The sequence below is a fragment of the Macrosteles quadrilineatus genome, unplaced genomic scaffold, assembly GCF_028750875.1.
Source record: "Macrosteles quadrilineatus isolate MER2022 unplaced genomic scaffold, UCM_ALF_1.0 Scaffold_8__2_contigs__length_117827958, whole genome shotgun sequence".
NCBI classification, from domain to species: domain Eukaryota; kingdom Metazoa; phylum Arthropoda; class Insecta; order Hemiptera; family Cicadellidae; genus Macrosteles; species Macrosteles quadrilineatus.
The window spans coordinates 71119827-71143231 of NW_026542601.1; the positions used below are offsets into that span (position 1 = coordinate 71119827).

At 35.2% G+C, this 23405-nt stretch overlaps 1 protein-coding gene across 4 annotated transcripts in view; it reads left to right on the forward strand.

Moving 5' to 3' along the window:
- Positions 1 to 3025: 3025 nt before the first annotated feature.
- LOC128999299 (E3 ubiquitin-protein ligase RBBP6-like) overlaps positions 3026 to 23405 on the forward strand; it is a 70536-nt gene continuing 50156 nt past the window's right edge. For all 4 annotated transcript variants that reach the window (XM_054425716.1, XM_054425718.1, XM_054425719.1 and 1 more), the window contains exons 1-5: positions 3026 to 3272; positions 15610 to 15820; positions 19073 to 19160; positions 20997 to 21045; positions 21499 to 21558. In XM_054425716.1, the coding sequence (XP_054281691.1) occupies positions 15655 to 15820; positions 19073 to 19160; positions 20997 to 21045; positions 21499 to 21558 (363 nt within the window). In that variant the 5' untranslated portion in view covers positions 3026 to 3272; positions 15610 to 15654. The remainder of the gene's footprint in view (positions 3273 to 15609; positions 15821 to 19072; positions 19161 to 20996; positions 21046 to 21498; positions 21559 to 23405) is intronic.

Consider the following 23405-nt stretch of genomic DNA (forward strand, 5'->3'; position numbering starts at 1 on the left):
GAGTTGTTTTTATGTAAAATGTTTAAAGGTACTGTGGTTTAGTAAGAAATTAATGAATTTTCCAAAATATTTATCAAAATATGTTCATAAACAAGCAAACTACAACAGTTGACTTTATTCTCCATAAGAATAACATGGAAATTTTAAAATTAAAATTTTTTTTAATTTTCTCCGTAACAATTAGGCGCATAATAACGCTTCAATATACTAAATTATTTGTTTTTTTAAGCTCTACAAAATGGTTTAAAAAGAAATTGTGAAATTTTGTGTTTTTAGGGTCAAAAATGGGAAAAACCCATTTTTAACCCATAAAACCCCCCATAAACCCCCGTTCCCATAGTCCGATCATGCTGGTTCGCGAACTCATTCAAGTTTATCCCGCCTTACACCTTCACACCAAATTTTATCAAAATCGGACAAATATTACTCAAGTTATCGTGCGGATGGACACATATATCCTACTAATATTATAAATGAGAAAGTTTGGATGGATGGATGTATGGATGTATGGATGTATGTTTGTGACAAGTGAACGCGAAAAATACTGGTCGGATTGGGCTGAAATTTGGCATGATGATAGCTCACATTCCCGATTAACATATAGGCATATTCTTATTTCAAAAATCCTTTCGGGCTCCGCCCCAGTGGCTCTGGAGTTTCCCATGTTAATCTTATGAGAAATGGAATTATTGAATCTTAACAGCTGTTTCAATTAAACAAGTTGGTTCTGTTCTATGATGTTCAATAGCATTCAAGTTACAAGGATTACCAACAGGGTGCAACACTATTATTTCTTTTACATTTATGACAACAGCTAATTTGCAACAAAAAGGTGAGTGAGCGTAGCGAACGAACTTCAACCTGGAGGCGAGTTAGCGTAGCGAACGAGCTAACCTGAAGGCAAGTGAGCGCAGCGAACGAGCTCCAACCTAAAGGTGAGTGAGCGTAGCGAACGAGCTCCAACCTAAAGGTGAGTGAGCGTAGCGAACAAACTTCAACCAGGACGTGATTGAGCCATGCGAACGAGATAATCTTGAAAATTAAGAAGTTAAACGGGGCAAAGCCCGCGGGTTACAGCTAGTATATATATATATATATATATATAGATATATAAAAATTTGAACGAATGGTGTTTTTGGCCTCTGGGGACATCAAAATGAAAAAGTAAATCGGTCCCGGGCTTAGGTCTTACCATGAGACATACGGTAGTAATAGCTACTTCCCTATAGGGAAATTCGCTAAAAGAACTAATAAATGGCAATTCTCCAGTCTCTACGACTGTGATGAAGAGGACATAAAGATGTAAGAGTATAGATGGATCGGATGGGCTAACGAAAGCCGAACTCGCGAGCACGGGTGCCTGCTTATAGTAGAGTGAACTCTACATAATCATACTCTGATTCTATAGATTCCAAATCAGACAATGCTTGCATGCCTACTATTTAATCGAATAAAGTTTGTTTGTATTGTAATATATATACAATATAATTGTTATATCCTACTAATATTATAAATGAGAAAGTTTGGATGTATGGATGTATGGATGGATGTATGGATGTATGGATGTATGTTTGTGACAAGTGAACGCGAAAAATACTGGTCGGATTGGGCTGAAATTTGGCATGATGATAGCTCACATTCCCGATTAACATATAGGCATATTCTTATTTCAAAAATCCTTTTGGGCTCCGCCCCAGTGGCTCAGGAGTTTCCCATGTTAACCTTATGAGAAACGAAATTATTGAATCTTAACAGCTGTTTCAATTAAACAAGTTGGTTCTGTTCTGTGATGTTCAATAGCATTAAAGTTACAAAAATTACCAACAGGGTGCAGCACTATTATTTCTTTTACATTTATTACAACAGCTAATTTGCAACCAAAAGGTGAGTGAGCGTAGCGAACGAACTTCAACCTGGAGGCGAGTTAGCGTAGCGAACGAGCTAACCTGAAGGCAAGTGAGCGCAGCGAACGAGCTCCAACCTAAAGGTGAGTGAGCGTAGCGAACGAGCTCCAACCTAAAGGTGAGTGACCGTAGCGAACAAACTTCAACCAGGACGTGATTGAGCCATGCGAACGAGATAATCTTGAAAATTAAGAAGTTAAACGGGGCAAAGCCCGCGGGTTACAGCTAGTATTGTATAATTGTTATAATTGTTATAATTACATATATTATATAATATATATAATTGTTGTTGTTCGTCACCTATTAGGGGTTACCAGTAAAAAGTGTTATTCAGGAAAATGGAGGTAAGAGGTTACACGAGTTCTTTTACAGACTGCTGGCTGGGTAGCTAAGTGTTACCTTATTACCATCTTCTTGGCCGTTGACCCATCGTATGATGGGAATAGGCTGTGTCAGCGTAAAAACTACTTATTTTAATTCCCGCACATATGTATAAGACTCACAAATTTTAAAATATGTAAAAAAAAACATACTTTAGTACTCATGGCGGTAGCTATGTTACTAATTCAGCTCATCCAAACTACCTTCCAAGAATTCCTTTATTGAGAAGTAGGGATTTTTACGGAAGAAATTTCCTGTGGTGGTTTTAAACTTTCTGGTGGCTTGCTTAGCAATCAAAAGGTCACCCGTTTGATCCTGTCCTGAGAAAAGTCAGTAGCTTTTTGATGCCTCAATTGAGCAATAATTATTATTGCTCGAAACTGGTCCCAGCTGTCATTGGGCTTTTAATGATCCTGACTGATGAAACAGCTGATTTTAGTCGTACCAGTATCCGAGTCAGTACCGTCGACGTATTTGTTCTCTCCACTGTGGTCACAAACAACATTTCTGACTTGAGAAAAAACGCGGACGCGCCGAACGTCTGATTCTGAAACGGTGTGCGCACTATTATCTCTACCATATAAGGGAGTATAGTATGTTTAATCTATGCCTCAACTGTACTGCAACTAAAGACTGAAGAACGAGAGGAGAGAAGAACAACTAATACGAACTCGAACAACGGAACAAGGAACGAGAAAAAGAAACTCAAGCAAGCAAGTCGAAGTCAAGAAGAAAGAAAATGGCTGAATCAGGGCTTTAGAACTGCCGAACTTTCTGTCGGTTTCCCTGTTAAGTTATTATTAATTTAATGTGATTGTGGTTAGTTAGTGACCAAACGTCAATTAAACCAATTAGTGATCCAAGGGAATTTAAAGCTTTGTTTCAGTGAAGTTATAATTCTCGTGGCATTTTAAAATTATTGCGTAGGCCTAGGCTAGCTGTAACTTACATCAACAACTTGTGTCCTGTCTGCTTTTTCAGTGCATTGTAAGTAGGCTAGGATTAAGTGTTATTATCCTTAAGTTATTTGTTTTAATTTACAATTAGCGTTAGCATACTCATCGAGTTTTATATCCGTCTATCGTGGTTTCTTTTCTCTTTCACCCGAGATAAGTTAATTGATGTTTTGGTAAAAACTGAATTTATGCCTTACTTACTACTTAGCCTAATTATGTCACATTGCATTTTTTTGCCTTATCTACCTAAATTTAGACTATTAACCCTAGAACGGCCAAACGACTTTTTTAGTCGTTGGGTTACAGTAAGATGGTGGCCAAACAACTTTTTTAGTCGTTTGCTACAGACTTTTTTTCTAGCAAATATTTGGAACTGATAATATGCAGTAATCATAACACGGATTATACCATTGGAAAGACAATCAAACGAGCTACGATTTCCATACATTATATGCACATTTACGTAAACTAATAACGTAGGAAAAGTAAATAAAACATAACACATAAGTTATTTGAGTTTTGCGCCTCGCGGGCTTTATCGATCGGGCAGCAAAGGCAAAATCAGCCATTTTCTAAAATACGTGGCAAAGCTATTCTATGTCATAGATTATTTTGATTGGTACCTCTGAATCCAGGGATTTTGTCTCTACATTCTGTCCGTTGATAGATTTTGTCTAGCATTGCTAGGCCTAGTTTACAAGCTATGATTTTTTTACAAAAACTATTAAACAAATTGCGTAAGAGTTTTCTATATGGCCAAACGACTTTTTTAGTCTTTTGAAAAACTACTTAGGCTAAGTTATTAGGGCCTACCTACTCTGCATGTATTTTGACGAGGAAAAAAAGAAAAATATATAACTTATGAAAATAAAGGGGAAGAAATCCTCTTTCGAACTTACTATAGTTGAAAGTTTCCTTCAGTGATAGGCCTAAGTATTTTTCTTTTTCTTTTTGGTCAAACTGATGCAATGTCCAAATACCTGTCGCGCCGCGGTCAGATGTTTTCACTATTTGGGTGCGTGCAGGTGTTGGTTTATAAACTAAACATTTATTTTTGATTCTATGGTTACCTGTACACAAATTTTATTATTTTGCCAAACAGATCTTATTTGGTATGGTAAACAGCAACAATTATCCATTATAATCAAGAAAGGAAGCTAATTTGTAGACAATTTAGAGCAAAACTTAGTTCTGGATCTAAAAATGTGCTCTTTTTTTTATTTTGTTGCTTCAAAAAGAAAAAATATTTTTTTTAGGCTATAGGCCTACCGGTACCCAATAAACTAGGTATATATTTTCTAAATAAGTATAGGCCTACTTAACATTTCAAACATTTTGTATAGGTATCTTGAAATTTGTATAGGGTAACTTAATTTGGGTCATTCCATATCAGGGCAAAAACTTGAAAACAGGACAATTGCTGTCCCCAGCATTTGAAAAAAATTATACTTACCTACATTAATAAATCTTATATTTTTTGAAAGTTTGGTCTTTGTAGTTCATAAATATAATGTTTTTAAGTCTGAAATTAATTTATATAATTAATTATTACTAGAAGAGAAATTTGGGGACAGGTTTTTGTGTAATGTGGGTCACACACAAAATCCTAAGTTTTGACACAGTTAGCTTGAAAGAATTATGGTAATTATGATTCCATTAGCTTTTTAGGTTACCAAATAACAGTCAAGTGTGAAAAATATAATAGTTTATGAATATATTTGATGTTAAAAGCTCAAATAAAACTGTAATAAATTTGTGGACATGATTTCAGGATCTCTCTTTTTCCTTTATCCAACACACAATACTTATTATAGGTTGTTTTTTTGTTTTTTTTTTCAAATAATGTACTTATAAGTACAATTTCCAATTATAAAACGACCATTTGAATTAGTGGTTTTTATTATATATATGGCAACAAAAACTTTGTGACCCACCATTACAAGAGTGACCCAAATTACAGCTAATGTAGGTCACGTGACTGACATTACATGTAATGCAGGTAACGTGACTGACATTACCGAGTTTCAGACTTTCGGGGCTCCACTGTATCATATGTCGTGTAGGCTATTACTAGATGCCTACACCCAGCCAACTAGTTGTTATTACTGTAGTTAATTTATAAAAAAAATAAAACCGAAAATGTAAAAATCTGTGTTAAATATTGAATGACTTTGTTTAATTTTATTAACAAAGTCAGAAAATGGCAATTTTTAGGACTGGGAATCGTTGAATTCCAACGTTGTTTCATTCAGTGGAACTTAAAAAAAACTTTAAAACTACTTCCGTTTGTTGATTCAAATACGTATTACAAATTTTCAGCTGGATCCATTAACTAACATCACAACAGAGGTGTCAGCAATTTGTTAATTACAGTAATGCATAATATTAGTAACGCTGTGTCACCTTTTGATTTTATCGTCTGCTAATGATAGGTCACATCAGACTGAGCGAGGTTCGTAATTTTCTCGCTAATCTCGCAGCCAAACTCTGGCCGCCCAGATTGTCATATAGTCTCCACAATCGGAATATTTATCGTAAAGAAAATAAATATAAGCAATCACCAATCATATCGTGGGTTACTGGAAAAAAAAAATTCTCGACATTGAAAACTCATAAGAGAAGTAATTTGGGTCACAAAATGTACGAAAAGTAATGCTGGTCACACCTCAGATCCTCAGATTTTGTGACCGACATTAGCGTGACCGATATTAGCATTTTTACTCTCGTCATTGACTAAAACGAAACATGGTGGCATAGTTCCCTTCGCAAGCTATTATGTTTGATTTAATATTTGTTTTACTTATATTTTCTTAGTTTTCAATAACTTATTCACCTTATTGTCACAGTTATCAAGGGTACCGAGCATTACGCAAAAACTTAACGCTAACAAAACAGGTTTTAAAAAACGACTTACCTGTTAACCTGCAAAGCCTGGAGTCACATCGCGTCTGACCTACCACACCCACATCTAACAAGGAACTGAGAGAGGGCGAAGTCTTGTTCCACCCGAAGTCGAGAAGGTTCAATGACCCGACGAGAACCGGTCCCAACCCTCGAACCCAGCATTACGTTCCCGGCTGGGGACGCGACTTTTAACGCCCGCTATTGCCGTTATATTTAATTAAAAAGTCCGTTTGATGTATTTTTAGCGAATTTCCCTATAGGGAAGTAGCTATTACCGTAGGTGGCACGGTAAGACCTAGACCCGGGACCGATTTACTTTTTCATTTTGATGTCCCCAGAGGCCAAAAACACTATTCGTTCAAATTTTTATATATGTATATATATATATATATATATATAGACTTATATATATATATATATATATATATACGTCCGTGAACGCGATAACTTGAGTAATTTTTGTCCGATTTTGATGAAATTTGGTTTAAAGGTGTAAAGCAGGATAAACTTGAATGAGTTCGCGAACCAGCACGATCGGACCATGGGAACGGGGCTTTACGGGGGGTTTTATGGGGTAAAAATTGGTTTTTCTCACTTTTGACCCTCAAAACACAAAATTTCCCAATTTCTCTTTAGACCTTTTTAAAGAGCTTAAAAAAACAAATAATTTAGTATATAAAAGTATTTTTGTTCAATTATTAGTAACGGAGAAAATTAAAAAAATTGTAAATTTAAAATTCCCATGTTATTCTTATGGAGAATATTGTCAAATGTTGTAGTTTGCTTGTTTATGAATATATTTTGATCAAACTTGGCAAATTTATTTATTTTGTACTAAGCTATCAATATTTTACTCAAAAACACACTTTATTAGTTTCCTTGTAGCAGCAAACCTAGGTACTCGTTAAACCTAATGTTATTAAAATATATTTAACTGAAAATCAATTCAGACAAATGGAAATTCGCTTAGTCGGCAGGTTTGCTGCGGCGGGGGTATTATAATCTTTTAACATAATTCATCAATTTAAAACCAAATATTACAACAATATCGTCTTAATACTACTGAAGAGGTAGGGTTATTGTATCCAACTTCTAATCTTGGGGACAGGGTTTTTGCATTAAATGTAGACAACATGAACTTTTTAAACACACTTTTCTTTATTAAATACAACAAAAACAAATACAAATTACACATTTTTATATAAAGTAAAGTATGATAAATTATTTAAAACCATTAGAAGTAAGAAATACATGACAGAAGAGAGATAATTAGCTGGGGACAGCAATTGTCCTGTTTTCAAGTTTTTGCCCATCAAATCAACTAGGCTCTCAACCTGACCATCTTGGATTTTGATGAAATTTTGCATAGCCTACTTGTAGTATTTTGAGTCCTGAATCCAAATATGTTTTTTTAAAAAATCTATCTTTTATAGTTTTTATGATATAAATATTTGAAAATGGTAAAAATTGGCGTTTTTTACCGTGCGCGCAAATCTAAAATGTTGTCTAGGATGAGTTCTATTGGTCCTATCAAGTTGTACAATGGCTCATTTTAAAGAGGATTCAAATGCCTTTAATCTGATACCAAACTCAACCTAGGTACTTTGGTAAAAAATATTTTTTTTTTTTTAAATTTCAAAATATGTTTTTGAAAAAAAATTAAAGATAGTGTTTTTTGAAAAATTTGAAAATTACATATGTTAAAGAATGTAATCTAGTAAGTACATTATAAAAATTTCAAAATGGGATGATAGTGGGATCAGCAGTATGATAAAAATACTTGACTATGGTTCACTGTTTCCAAGCATTTTGGCGCATACAGCGTGTAAGTACTAACATAAATGTATCATTAAATAAGAGTCTATTAATTAAATGATTAATATTAAAAATATCTGCCTATATTTGAATTATGTATGTCATATTTTGCTATAATATTAACTGAATCTAGCAAATAAACAACATTATTCAAGTTAAACAGAGTTTCCGTCAACCTTTGAACATGGGGGGTACTTGGAACAAACTTTCCACTTTTCATATTTTATTTTTTCATATTAATTTTATCTTTAAGTAATAATGTTGATTATAATTTTCTATTCCCAGATCTAGGAAGGCTAAGTGAGCCCTAATCTCACTTTGTTTTCTCTCGAGAGATGTAGTGGTCTGGTTCAAATTTGGCTTCTTCAATTTGAGGTCATAGTGGACTGAGTCATGATTTAGTTTTTCAAGCCCAGTTGCCTTGAAACCATTGACGATGATTTTTTTCCAATTACTTACAGCATACATTTAAACAATATATATGTTGTTTGGCTTCTAGACCCTACCTTCCTTACTCCTAGATAGAAAAAGTACATCCCCGCCGAACTGTCTTCTGCCGACTACAGCTGATCACGGCCTTTGTAACTACCAATTCCAATGTTCCAAAACTTACCTTTGGTGATGTGTGGAGTGAAATAATCGTCGGAAACAGTGACATTGGTCCTTTTACACGGCTTTGACCTCAAAGCTTATTATTTCAGTTTAAAAAGAGGTCATTCGGTAATTGGTAGAAGGTAATTGGGAGTCGTTCGGCATTTGGGTGGGTTACCTTATTCATTCGGTTGTTTTTGGCCCCACTTATACCCTACCCTAAGTTAGTGTAAGTTAGGCCTAAGGGATAAATGAGAGATGAATTAAAAATATAAAACAGGGGCAGGCCAAAACCATGAAACACTCCATCCGAACAAATTATTGCGCACCCCAGAAAGCTGTTTTATTGATAAACTTAGACCCTACAGATTCAGGCATCTGATGAATACCTGTCGTCTTCTAATTTATTCCTTCTCCAGAAGGTATATGACTCTTACCAAAACGCCAAGAGTAACCTAACTTAATCGTTCTAGCACCAGAGAGCTGTTCACAATCAAAAAGCAGGCGATTGGCTGTCTTCTCTGACCTACGGCAATAGGCCTACCTGCAGATCGGTTCTCCATCAAACAAGCCCATCTGTTGTAAATGTTTCCTGCATTGCCCATGTCCAGTTACTTGTCAGTTTGTAACACAATAACTTAACTCATTTTTTAGACCAAAATAACAAATACAAAATATGCATTAGTCATGTCAATATCTTTACGACAAGAATAAAAATTAATAGGTAGGTACTCTTTTAAAACTAACTAACTAAACCCATCAGCGACACAACCCCTCTTAGTAACTTAAGTTACTTAACTCGTGGCCAAGAGTATTTTTTTATGCCTATTTGCCGTTTAAACCTTCCCGGACGGCCTATAATATGTAACTACAGACAGCAAAATAATAAAAAATATCTAAAATAAAAAATATCTTTTTACATCTTTAATTTATAGAATGTTGTAAATAGTTTCACAACACTTTTGCCCAAAATATTTATTTTCTATTTTTTTACTTATTTTATTATTTTTTTTAATTTTTGTATTTTTCTAGTAAAGCATTCCTAGTACATCTGTTAAAGATATAATTGAATAAAATAAATAATATAACGCCCGATTTCACCAAATTTACACTAACGATGGTTTAGTTAATCTTCGGTTTAAACTAACTGATGATTTAAACCACAGTTAAGGAAACTATTGATTAGTTAAGTTAATCTGAAATAAACAAAACAGAACTGTAATACAAACAAATAATTTTAATAAGGTAATAAATTGAAAGAATAAACAAATAAGTACAGCTGAGGTATTTTTAACATTAGGTATATGGAAAGTTTAGAAAGGAATTACGACCTTAAAGGACAATTTATGAAATAATGGATAGTTTTGCGCAAGGTTTCTCGTCATGACGAACATTTTAAATATATAGTTTATGGGGGCGTGACTTTCTCAACAGTTCATGGGTACTTTGGGATTTATATATGGATCTGGTTTCACCAACGAAAACGCGGCAAAACTAACGCTGGTTTTATAAACAAGAGTTTTGAGTAAAATCCAGGTGGCGGTGGCATGACAGTGAACTGTCATTATACCGTGCTGTTGGGAGCAAGCATAACCTAGAAAATAAATCAGTGTTTATGAGGTAATGAAAACAAAACTGGAGACAGTAATATTACAAGAATACAATAGATTCTGAGCAACAAGTACAAAATAACAACAGAATAGAAGAAAAATAGCAAAACAATTAACATGAAAAACAGATTCAATTGAAGAACAAATTGATTGAGTCTTGCTGTTGAGTCAAGACTCAAAATCTAATTTTTACGGGAAGTTCAAGATTTCTGTTTGTTTACTCACCAGTTTGGTAGATTTGAAGTAGTGAAAAAACTAAGAGCCAAAACGAGTTTCAATAACGAGATATGACAAAGATAACATCAAAATAATGATTTTCTGTAAATACTAGCAGAGTAATGACAATTAAGGTTTAGTTATTGTCCTTAATTACGTCTGACCGAACGCAAAACAATTGTTTGAGCGTAGGTTAAGGTTACCCAAAACCGGGAAAAGGAAAAGGGAGCCTATTTTTTCGAACAATGAAAAATGAATTTAATAATGTTGGTAGAAAATCACTCATTTTAGCTGAGATAAAAGAGTAGCTCTTGATCGCCAATCAGTTCAACGCGATCGCTGATCACATACGCCTTTACTGAAAACCTTATGGGATAACCTAAAGAAAAAGGCAAAATGATTTAATAAATTCACTAGTGGCCTGTAGGGGCCATAGCCCCTAATTTAGACTTAAAAAGCCATATATAAAAGGACAAATATTTGAAATATGTTTTTAAAATTATCAATTTTATGTTACTTAAAATTAACAGTGCTTCTTGTTTTATATTTTGGTTTTCCTTCCGTTATTAGTTGCTTCTGATGTGTCAATGAAATACAATTAATTGTAAAATAATGATTAAATCAATAACACAACATATTAACAAATGGAAACAAGTACACAGTTCGGCCTGAGCCCGGAGAACGACGAATAAGAGCTGAAATCATACAGCCAAACATTGCACATCTTTTCTAGTTTAAAATTGAAGATTTGTTTTCTAATCTTTTGAATTCTGTTATAGTTTCCATTTTGAGAACCCAATGTAAAGGTTAAAATTATTATTAATTATTATGAAGGCAACTCCCCATTTCGCGATAGTAAGTCAGAAATATATCTATGAATTCGTCCCTGAATTTTAAAACAGTAAGGCCATTTCCAGGAATCTCTTTTTGTGTAGCGGAAAACGACGCAAAAGCCATTGTACTGTTGTATTCCTTTATGTTTTTTATGAAGTTCGAATCATGTAAAAACAGTTCTTTTAGTTAATCATTTACTTGTGGTCGTGGAATGTCCATTGTGGCAACATGCGTTGAAATGTCCATTTGTGGTCTCCTCTGCGAAGTGAAATGCGCCACAACGCATGCAAGTGCTTTAAGAGGACCTAGATTGTGAGAAACAAAACTCAACTCATTTTCCAGCGTTCTTCTAAAGACAGGTTGAAAAACAGCTTCTGGATTCCTTTCACAGTTAGGCCCTACATAACATTCTCTTTAGCATTTCTTAAGTCTGTTGAATTCCTGGACACTCTTCCACGTCTTGCAGGTCTTCCCCTACCCTGTCTAGATACTTCACTCATTATAAAACGGAAAACAAAAAAATTAAACACAATTCATTTTTAAACTTTATTTACCAACACTGACTTTCGGAATAAATGTAAACATTGCAAATAAATAAGTAACAGCTGATAGAATGCAGACTTTTTCAGTCCCCATGCATTTCTTATGGTGGATATTTTACGTTATAGGCCTATCTCGTTTTCTGGTAATTTTATGGGATTTCTGCTATTTTTCCCGAGTTCCTGGGGTCAAGACCTTTATTTTACGACCTCTCCCACATTTCTGCGACTTACCAGACGTCCACAATTTTCTGGTAAAAATTTGGTCTTACAGAATTATATATATAGATATCTAGGGTTAATTTTGTCTTAGGTAATTATTAAAATCATTTAAAACGGCCTTAACACAAGCTCATTTTAGTAAAATTCATTGTTGTAGCCCCGGAACTGTAATATATAAAATATCTGGTTTTACAATACCTTTATCAGTTCCAAAAGTAACTTTCGTCAAATTGTGTTACATGTTTCGGCGAGCTGCCATTGTCAAACACTTCAATACAGGAAGATGTAGATCCGCTTTGAATAGCTTCGTTTTCACAACACATTACACGACATACAACATTATACACGACACGTACGACATAAAAACAATAAAAATGTAGTTTGATAGGCCTATCATGAATACGCAACATTGCCGGTACACGAGCGGGAACAGACTGTCGGTGGAGGGTTCAAGTCAGCGCTATCTGGTTGAATTATCTTCGTTATCTGTTGTGGTCAGCTGATCAGATTTGTTTCCTTGTTGTAGTAGCGTGTTAAAAATTATATTTGACTTAAACTGGAGTTTGTCATTCAGGATATGGTTGTTGGAATCCAGATTTTTTATTGATTTGTATATTTCAAACTCCTCCAAGACGTCCATTTTATTTCCCTTTTGACAGTAATGTAGTATTTGCAGACCGGTGTTAATGTCATTCATATCGTGATTACAGTCAATAAGGTGTTGGGCAAATGTTGATTTTTGTGTGTCTGTTCTCGGGTCTGGGCGGTGTTCTTTATAGAGGGGATTTTAAATGCTCGACCCGTTTGTCCAATGTAAAAGCTCGGGCATTCGGCACAATTTATTTTGTAAATTCCTGTTGAACTGGATCTATCGGTTTTGTTTTTATGGCTATTGTCCTTTAAGATATTATTTACTTTGTTACTTGTTCTAAAAGGTAAGGTGATGTTGTTGTGTTTTAGATGTCTCTTGAGGTTGTACTGGATGTTTTCATTGAATTCAACACAGACATATTTTTTATCAGGTTGATGGGGTTTTGCTTCGTTTTTCCGTTTGAGCTGGTTGCCGATGAGTTTATCAATTAAACCATCTTGGTATCCATTTGAAGCGGCAATAAATTTGATAGTTTCCAATTCTATCTTGTAATTCTCAGTATTTAGAGGGACATTTAACAATCTGTGAATCATACTATTGTAAGCAGCTATTTTTTGTGAGTAAGGGTGGTAGGAAGTTGCATGAATCGTTTGTGTTGAAGTAGTGGGTTTGCGATAGATGTTGTATGATAGTTTTTTGTCTTCAGTTTTTTCTAATGTTAAATCTAAAAAGTTTATCTTGTTTGATTTTTCCACCTCAAGTGTGAATTTCAATTTAGGTGCGATGCCGTTCAAGTAGTTTTGGAGTAGTTCTAATTGCCTGGCATTGCCGTTGAACACTACTAAAGTGTCATCAACGTATCTGAAATAAGATACTATTTTCCCTTTATATTTATTTTGGTCTGAAAATATGTATTCTTTTTCGATGTGATTTAAATAAAGGTCGGCTAGTATGCCTGATAACGGGGAACCCATTTCAAGGCCATCTGTTTGGGTATAAAATTTATCTTCAAAACAAAAATAGTTTTGGTTTAGTACTTCTTTTAGTAATATCATAACTTCTGTCACGGCTTCTGGTAACAAATTACTATCGTTCAGATGATTTTTTACAATAGCTAAAGTTTTCTCAATTGGGACGTTCGTGTAAAGGTTTACTACATCGAACGACTTTTACTTTTACTTTACTTACTTTTTTACTTTTACTTTTTACTTTTTATGTCGTACGTGTCGTGTATAATGTTGTATGTCGTGTAATGTGTTGTGAAAACGAAGCTATTCAAGCGGATCTACATCTTCCTGTATTGAAGTGTTTGACAATGGCAGCTCGCCGAAACATGTAACACAATTTGACGAAAGTTACTTTTGGAACTCATTTTAGTGTTGAATTAAATCTTATAGGTATTATATCATTTCTGAATTTCATTTTGTCCGTGATATCACAAGTAAGTGAATCGCATACAAAGTGTCTTTTTTAAGCTGATTATGAATGCCATTGAGTGTGACAAGGAGTGAGATTGTCTGTGTTAAAGTAACATAGTTACTGCTTATCTTAGTGTTTTGTTCTTACCTAGAACCTTTATTTTAGGGGTTAAGATACATTAAAACCCAAATGATCATGGACAGCTTATCACATTTTTGCAAACCCAAAAGATAGCACTATATTGAGGGTTCATAACTCATCTCTGTTGTCAGTTAATGTACAACACCTGTTTCAAGCTGATTGTTAAGGGGGGTGAGGCTGGTCTATAATATACAACGTTGATGGCTTAGGTGGAACTTGTGGGACGTCAGTAGACTCATTGTGTGATGCTCTTTTAATCAGGCATTTTGCTACAATGAAAACCTCACAGTGAGTAGACTATGACAAGAAATTTGTTATTTCTAATTAATTTGATTTGATTGTTTTTAAATACAAAACCTAACAAACTAACAACTACCTTTTACCTGTGGTTTAGGGGTGGGTGTTAAAAAAGCAAGCGTTAAAAATAATACTATTACTGAAGTACCTTTTACCTTGGTAATAGATTACTGAGGATAACATATATTTGTAACTTTGTCTGAACTTATAAAACACGCAAGTGGAATAAAGCTGATCATGTCTTCCTATAAACAGTGAGAATCATAAAATAAGCCCCTGTTTAATATATTACCAAGAATACAATTTTATTTTACGGACGTCTGAACTATTACAACAAGCGAGTGAAATAACGCAGGTTGTGTACTCCTACTAACTTAACAGCCACAATCAAGAAAAATAGTCTGCAAGGAGAATATCATATTATTTTTGTAATGTCGTCTGAATTGTTAAAACGAGGATTTGAAATAATCCGATCATGTCAGGAGCGTCTGCTTGTAGAAATGCCAAGTAAACCCTCTGGTTACTTTTAATGTAACGGTTGTAAAACGTCACTCTATTGCAAACATATACTATATAGCCTATAGACCTCTCTATACAGTATCTAATATAGTTACCTACCTATTGTATTTATCCAATACCTCTTATAATGACTACCGCTATAGACATAATTTTACAAACAAAATATTTTGGTGTTGTTTATTAAGTTAGGTTGTAATAATAGTTTTCTACTCTCACTTGGCTACGGTCCAAGAAACTCTTCAATATATATATCTTTGAATTCTCCTTCTAATAAAAAAACCTGTAAACTTAATGAGGATTTTCAGGATCAATTGTGTGTTCATTGAAAGAGAAAGTTAATTTTTAAACCTTAAAAACGATCCTAGGCCTACCTAAATTTCTACTGCTGGACAGAACTTTTGGGTTGATAACCATCCAGTTCTATCAAGGATATTCATTTAAGCCCTAAGAGCTTATTTTTTATACAAAACGTAATCAATTTTGATTGGTCACAATTCAGCCAGGTTTCCATTTGTAAGCATAACTAAAATTAATTGAAATGATTTATTGTCAATTTGATTTCAGCAATGTTCCAAAAGCAAGCTTAACCACGATTATTGGCCAGTAGACATCCTAGTTTTAAAACAATTTACGTACACGTAAAATATCATAGTTCACTGTTTTTTTTAGGAAGGAAAAGTAAATGGAATAAAGGCATGGTGTTGTCTTCATACGATGTCTGTTCATTATAAGTTCAAGTCAGCATTGAAATACGATACCATTACATTTGATGGCCTCCACATTTCCGTAAAAGATTTGAAGAGAGATATTTTGCAACAAAAACAGATTGGAAAAACTGGTGATTTTGATCTGCAAATAACTAATGCTCAGACAAATGAAGGTAGGAGGAAGTTTTTGGTGTTGGTGTACATAGCATGTAGGTTTTCTGCTTGTCAGGTTTTAATACTAACTCGCATTTACAAAATGTGTTTGGACAAAGTGCTGGGTCTTGGATAGTAAATAAAGGACTCTTAATGAATAGTAAAGGATTATTTAGAGCGTGAATAAAGGTGAAGGTTGCATTGAATGGTAGAAATTTAATAGTACCAGAAGTTAGTTTTAGTATAGTTAAAGAAAGACCTTGAATACTACAGGGTGGTTGTTACGGAAGATTTTATTTAGATAATTGTTGTCATAGTAGTTATAAATGTACTGATTATCATGTAAATGCTCATCAGATCGCTATGGTCAGTGGTGCGGCCTGTTTTTGGACCTCTTTCACAGTTACGCGTCATCAATTACAACTCATTTGTCAGCTTATTAGCCATAACGTTTAATGACACTTGACTTAAGGCTAGCCAGAGTTCTATGTGATTGCTTTGAAAAGTTGACAAGATAGGCTCATAGCTCTTTGACAAGGATCACATTGAATACTGTTAAGAGAACCTTCTGCATTCTTAACTTGCATGTTGGGTGATACCATTGGTTAAACATAGGTTGCTCATCATGATTTATCAGCTCTGAAGACAATGTCAAAGCTAATCCATCCTTTTTTTATGGAGAGTGATTATTTGTTTACTATTTGTATCTTGTTATTTTGGCCAACAAGTTTAAAACAACCATTTCAACAATGGCCTTATGCTATATCCTACTAATATTATAAATGAGAAAGTTTGGATGTATGGATGTATGGATGTATGGATGTATGTTTGTGACAAGTGAACGCGAAAAATACTGGTCGGATTGGGCTGAAATTTGGCATGATGATAGCCCACATTCCCGATTAACATATAGGCATATTCTTATTTCAAAAATCCTTTCGGGCTCCGCCCCAGTGGCTCTGGAGTTTCCCATGTTAACCTTATGAGAAATTGAATTATTGAATCTTAACAGCTGTTTCAATTAAACAAGTTGGTTCTGTTCTATGATGTTCAATAGCATTAAAGTTACAAGGATTACCAACAGGGTGCAGCACTATTATTTCTACTACATTTATGACAACAGCTAATTTGCAACCAAAAGGTGAGTGAGCGTAGCGAACGAACTTCAACCTGGAGGCGAGTTAGCGTAGCGAACAAGCTCCAACCTAAAGGTGAGTGAGCGTAGCGAACGAGCTCCAACCTAAAGGTGAGTGAGCGTAGCGAACAAACTTCAACCAGGACGTGATTGAGCCATGCGAACGAGATAATCTTGAAAATTAAGAAGTTAAACGGGGCAAAGCCCGCTGGTTACAGCTAGTAAAGCTATAACTAGATTACAACGTTAATCTTAAAATCCAACCCTAATATATGTAAAAAAACATCTACGGTAATCAACGAAAGCGTAACAAACATTGGGCTTCAGATTTTACAAAGGGATTATAAGCTGACTTGCACTATGAAAAAATCAATGGGAATAATTTTAACCCCTTAGCCTGGGTCATCAGGTTTTGTATATAACCTCAATCATGAGGTCTGTGTCCGTCTGCTTTCCAAGCCATCTTAACTTCTTTAATAGTTTGCTTGATATAATAATAAAACAATCTGGTGAAGGTATTTAAAAAAGGAATTTCCTCTAAAAAGTCTCTTATAAAAAAAAGTTAACTAGGTATTAGATCAGAAAAAAATCTTAAACTTTGCAATGATACAAGAAATAAAATAATATTAGTGTTTTGTAAATTCAAGTCTTTATTGTCTTCCGGCCAAGACCGAACAAGCTAGCCCAAGTCTGTAAAGTATAGCATTGTATGTCTCATCAACTAGCATACCAAAGGAGAAAAAGTATTTTGCTAATACATATTCTGTAAAAGACTCGTTCAATTGTGTTCAGCTGATCCATATCAGTAACATTCCTACTGCTGTTGACTATTGAATACCAAAGTCAATACAGCTTTAGTACCATGATTTTTTCTATACATTAGCAGCTAGCTGGCAGCAGGTTTTCAGTTGGTTTCTATTGAGACTGATTCCGACTTATGGTTTATGTTGAGGAAATTGCTTACTAATCGATGTATTTATACTTCGAGGGTTTGCTGTTGTCCTTGGTAGTTTTAGTAGTTCAGTCAGGGGAAGTAAAAACCATAGCCCTGGAGTTAGGTATGAGCAGGATAACAACATGAGTTCAATGGAGGCCCTTATTTTGCAGACAAACCATGTAACAGTATTTAAAGAGATTTTATCTATATTCAAACTTGGAAAAAACATTTATTGGCAAAAATAGAGTGTAGTTTCCAATTTAATAAAATAATGAGTAAATGTTTAGACTTGTGGTTAAAAAGTACTCAGAGAAGTCTGTAGCCTAATGTTTGCCCAGTTATGGTAGGCACACTGAAGGCAAAGATTCCAGCTGCATTCTAGGCATATGAAGGATAAACTTGTTGTTTGATTTTCTCTGTCTCAGTTGAGAAGGAACAGTTGTTACATATTTGTTCTCTTCTCCTTGTTGATTTGTATGTACAAGCCACGTGATCAGTAGTTGGTTGGGAAGTGAATCTTCTTTTCTCACTCTTCTACATAACAGACCAGTTCAGAGTATGTATTTGCATCTTGCATTTTTTAAGTATTTACCATCTCAATAAATTGTTTCCTATAACTTAATAGAACATGATAACTGTCTACCATCTACCTCTCCCACAGACAGTTGAACTCATCAATCCATTGTCTCTTGTATGGAGAGGTTTGGACTGCTTGGCCACTGTACAGACTTTACAGTATATTACATCAACTCCGGTAACAACAATAAACCCATGCAATAACACACACAAATTTGTATAACGGTGTGATAATATATTTGTTAATAATCACTATTTTCTTTGGCAAATTCAGTGGGCGGATCCACAGCAATAAAAATGTACCACAGCTGATATCCTCTAATCCAGCTTATTCTTTTTGCCCTAGGGAGAAAAACAAACTACTTGAGCCCCAACAAGCTGCATTGTGTCTCAGTTGATGTATTTTTTCAGAGCTCCTTTTAAACTAATGCAAAGTGAGCTGTATCAGTTGTCTGTTGTACAAATGTCTTATCTCGTCCTAAGAAATCATTGTCTTATGTCTAATTTACTGGACTTATTCCTGTGGTCAACATTTTTATTGACACTAGTAATGTACTCATTTCTGACAGTGGTAAAAAACATAAAGAAGAGCATAATAACTATACAATGGTTTTTTTGTTTCAGTTTATCAAGATGAGAACACTTTAATCCCCAAGAACTCAGCACTCATTGTTGTCAGAGTACCTCTCACAGCACAGCAGAAACGCGCTTGGTAAGTTTAAAAATTAACACAAATTTTGGATTTATTATAAAGCAACTGTTTTATTAAGTTTCATAACTGCCCTGCTATGTAGCACAAGTACACAAGTACACAAGTACTTGACATACAGGGATATGAAATACTGCAGATGTGTTAGCTAAGCCCATAATATCCAACAGTCAATGCTAAGTTAATAAATTATCATGTTCTCTAAGTGATTGGTGTGCACCCATTAGTAGTGTGGTGACCAGGGTTGCCACCCGTCCCGATTCTGCCGGGACAGTCCCGATTCTGGTTCCTAATGCCCGTATTTAAGCCTGAGTTAATCCGGGAGGGAGGTGGGCAATGTCCCGATTTTTTCCTGACCTAAGGTGGCAACCATGGTGGTGCCCCTTTTAGTAACTTACCGAGGTTATTGGGACCGAGACTATCTCGATTACCGAAGATTTTGGATAACACACATAGTGAATGAAAAATTTGCAATTCAATGCAAACATTTTGTTGGTTAAGGTACAGTCCCTCTTATCCGGACATTTGTTTAACCGGACTACACTCGGCGGAAATCACATCTCTGTAACCGGATAATTTTTATCAGCACATCAGTTTAACCGGACTAGATCGGCAGGAAGTGGGCGATACAGACACTGAAACTGATTACTGTTCTTGTGGGAAAGATTTTGACCAGTGATTAAATACGATGCTCTTCTAAATTTAAGTAAAATACTGTATACAGTATGCATTTAAACGGTCTGTTCTAACGAGTTTTTGGGGACGTCGGTTGAACCGGAAAAACTGATATCCGGAATGGCCTCGGTCCCGAGGAGTCCGTATAAGAGGGAGTCTACTGTAGTGTTATTAAATAAAGAAAACAAATTATTCAAACAATGCTTAACATTTCTTAAATCGCCTTGAAAAACTTTAAATCAAATATTATAAAAGAATTATGCTAAGCCAACATACTACAGTTTTAAAAACGCAATAAGATGGATCTTTCTAGTTTACTAAATATTACATTTTTTTTTCTGAGTTTGACCTGAGCTTTACTTGGCACAATCATGTCCATATTAAGATACTGTTTAATGACAAAGACTGGCAAAAGGCGATGGTAGTCAGTTAAATGTTCAAGCAGAAATGCCAAGCTCACTGCTATTGTTTACATTCTACAGATGTCTTATCCAGCTTGCCCCAATGGTCGGCGGCCAACCTTTCAGCTTGCTTTGTGATTTTCATTTTATAGGTTATTGCGGTTCGTTCATATCTAAAAAGACAAAAACACCATAATAATTATTTTAAGAACACAATACCCAAATTACTTACTAATTTCACTTTCCTTTCAGCATAAAAATTTGTAACAACGTAGGCCAATACAATAGTTAATATTGTTTTTCAACCGAAAATAAAAATATATTGAGTCTTAAAATGACCTCAATTACCATAAGGGCTCAGATAACGGGGGCTCAGATAATTAATTATAGAGTACTGCATTCAATTAAGGGTTTCCTTCTAGTAAAAGTTGTGTATGCCTCAACACAAGAGCTAAGTTGAAAGATAAGCTACAAAAGGGAACATTGATACTGTTAACAACAAAGTCCAAGATATACTCATCACAAATACAATTGTAGACGTATTGGTCACCCCATTCAACAGCGCAAAATAATGGTGGTGGCTTCTCTGGGGAGGGGACAACTATCTCCCCCTTGCCGGTGAAAAGGTAAAAATTAAGTATTTCTTTTGGATGATGTGACTTTTTTGTTGCAAGGGAAGATCTGCACGGACCTGAAAAACATTGCATGTCAAGACTGGCAGAATGTTCTTTTTCTTGTTGTTTTAAATGTTTTAATTTTTCAGGGACAGACAAGAAGCCAACCAGCAGTTGGCAGGACTTAAACACGTTAATGTAAGTTTTTTCCTCTCTTTAACTGGTCAATAATATTTTTAAATAACTGCACACTGAGTAGCAGGAAAAGAGAATAAATTATGCATGCGTTTAGGCCTACTTGTAATTAAAAAATTGGCTTCACTTAAAAGTTATAGGAAAAACTATAATATTATAGTACAAACCAAGTCAAAACTAACTAGGCAAAACTAGTCAATATTTGGATTTTTGAATTTCCATACCAGATGTCTTGCGGTCCAATGTATATTTCTAACTCAAATTCACACTTGCTGTATCAGTGTTGGGGAGTTATGTCTTTCTACCACTATGCAGGAGTAGGCTAATAGTGTATAGGGTATAATAGTAGATAATGAGTGATTTCCATTAATAACAGGTAAATTGCCTAATTTGTCATCTATATTTATCATTGATTAATGATTTCATGTTTTTTAATTGAATCTTTTCAATCTCTAGCCAAACATACCATTGACATATCAAGAAGGTCAAGATCCTCTGGTTCAGAAACTTGCCAAGGTAAGATGATTTTAAACCAAGTGAATAGAATTTACCAACTAGTCGCACTAACTGAGCTAAGTAAAAATGGAAAACAATAAGGTTTTAACAGTGCTTAAAACTTATTTGCTCGGTTGTTCAAGTTCTAAATTACACAATGGTTATGAATAATTTTTTCCTACCAGAAAGGTTTGCCTTTATTTTAACCTGTTGAATCCCATCGACGCGCCCGCGCGTCCGTGCACTAGCCCCGTTACCGGCCCAGCGACGCGCCGCCGCGTCCGTGGCACAGTTTAAATTTGCCGCGCTTTCTACATCGATGTAAGAAGAAGAAGTATATTGTGTTTGATACCGTTCTGTTCGGGGAAATCTGGCCTTTCGAGTGGTATATTTTGTTTTGCGCTAGCTGTACCGGCATCCCTGCAGCGATCGATAAACAGCAGCTGTGTTTGTAGTACTCGCATTTTACCGATCACCTGTTGCGTTGCGTAGTATTGTATGTTTGTTTATTTACAATGGCGAGTGGTTCGGGTACATCGCGATCACTTCGTGAAAACGAAATAAGTGAATATTTAGACAATGAAAATCTTAGTGATGTGTCGGGAGTGGATTTTGACATTGGTGAAGATGACTTGAGGTTGAGTGACGATGAAGTTTTAGTGTTACAAGACGTTTTTGATGAAACACGAGCAGATTCGCCACAAGATGTTTTTGACGAAACACGAGCAGATTCTCCGGTGAGTATTACTGCTGAAACCACCATTACCGATCTTACAGACAATATACAAACCCCAATTGTTGTAATTCCTGGGCCTAGTGGTGATGCTTCAAATACAGGTAGGCCTATTGTTGTTGATACAAGTAATGACCCAAGACCTAGGCCTACGAAAAGGAGGAGGGTTCAAAAACCAAAAGTAACCTTTCCTTGGCTTCATGACACGGATTTTACCCCTCAAATATTTGATTTTGACGACTCCAACAGTGGAATAAATCCTAATGTGGATTTGACTGAAACTTCAAGTAATTTGGAATTTTTCCTCGAAATGTTTCCACTCGATCTGGTTTCCCACATTGTAGAACAAACGAATCTGTATTTCAATGAAGTGGTTTCTCACCTAGAAAACGTTTCTCTAAATGAACTAAATACATGGAAACCAGTCGATGAACATGAAATGCTATGTTTTTTGGCATTGTGTGTTCTAATGTCACATGTCAGGAAAAATGAAATTAGGGACTATTGGTCCACTGATAAATTAATTGAAACCAAAATCTTCAGGGAAGTTATGAGCAGGAATAGATTTCAAGCCATACTTCGAATGCTACATTTCAACAATTCGGTTGTCCCCAACCCTCGACTTCTTGGCAGATTACATAAGATAAACCCAATTCTGTGCTCCCTGAACAAACAAATGACTGATAAAATCACACCGTTTGAAAAACTTGCCATTGACGAGACTTTGTTTTTATACAAAGGTAAACTATCTTTCAGACAATATATACCCAAAAAAAGGGCAAGGTTTGGCATAAAACTATTCGTTCTATCGGACTGTGACACGAGCCTAGTGCTTCACATTTTGCCATATGTTGGAGCAGAGACAAATCTAGGTTTCTCCGGATTAGAGGGCATAGGCAAGGATAAGTGGTCCTAACCCTTTTAGAACCCTTCTTTGGTTTAGGCCACAAAGTTTACCTAGACAATTGGTATGTAAGTCCGTGTCTAGCAATGGAGCTATTTAAACATAATGTAAACATGTGTGGTACCGTGCTGCTAGACAGGCAGGGCTTGCCCAAAAAGCTACCGCGGATACCACAAGTAGGTGATGTCGATGTTCACCATACAGACATAATGATGTATGAGAGATGGCAGG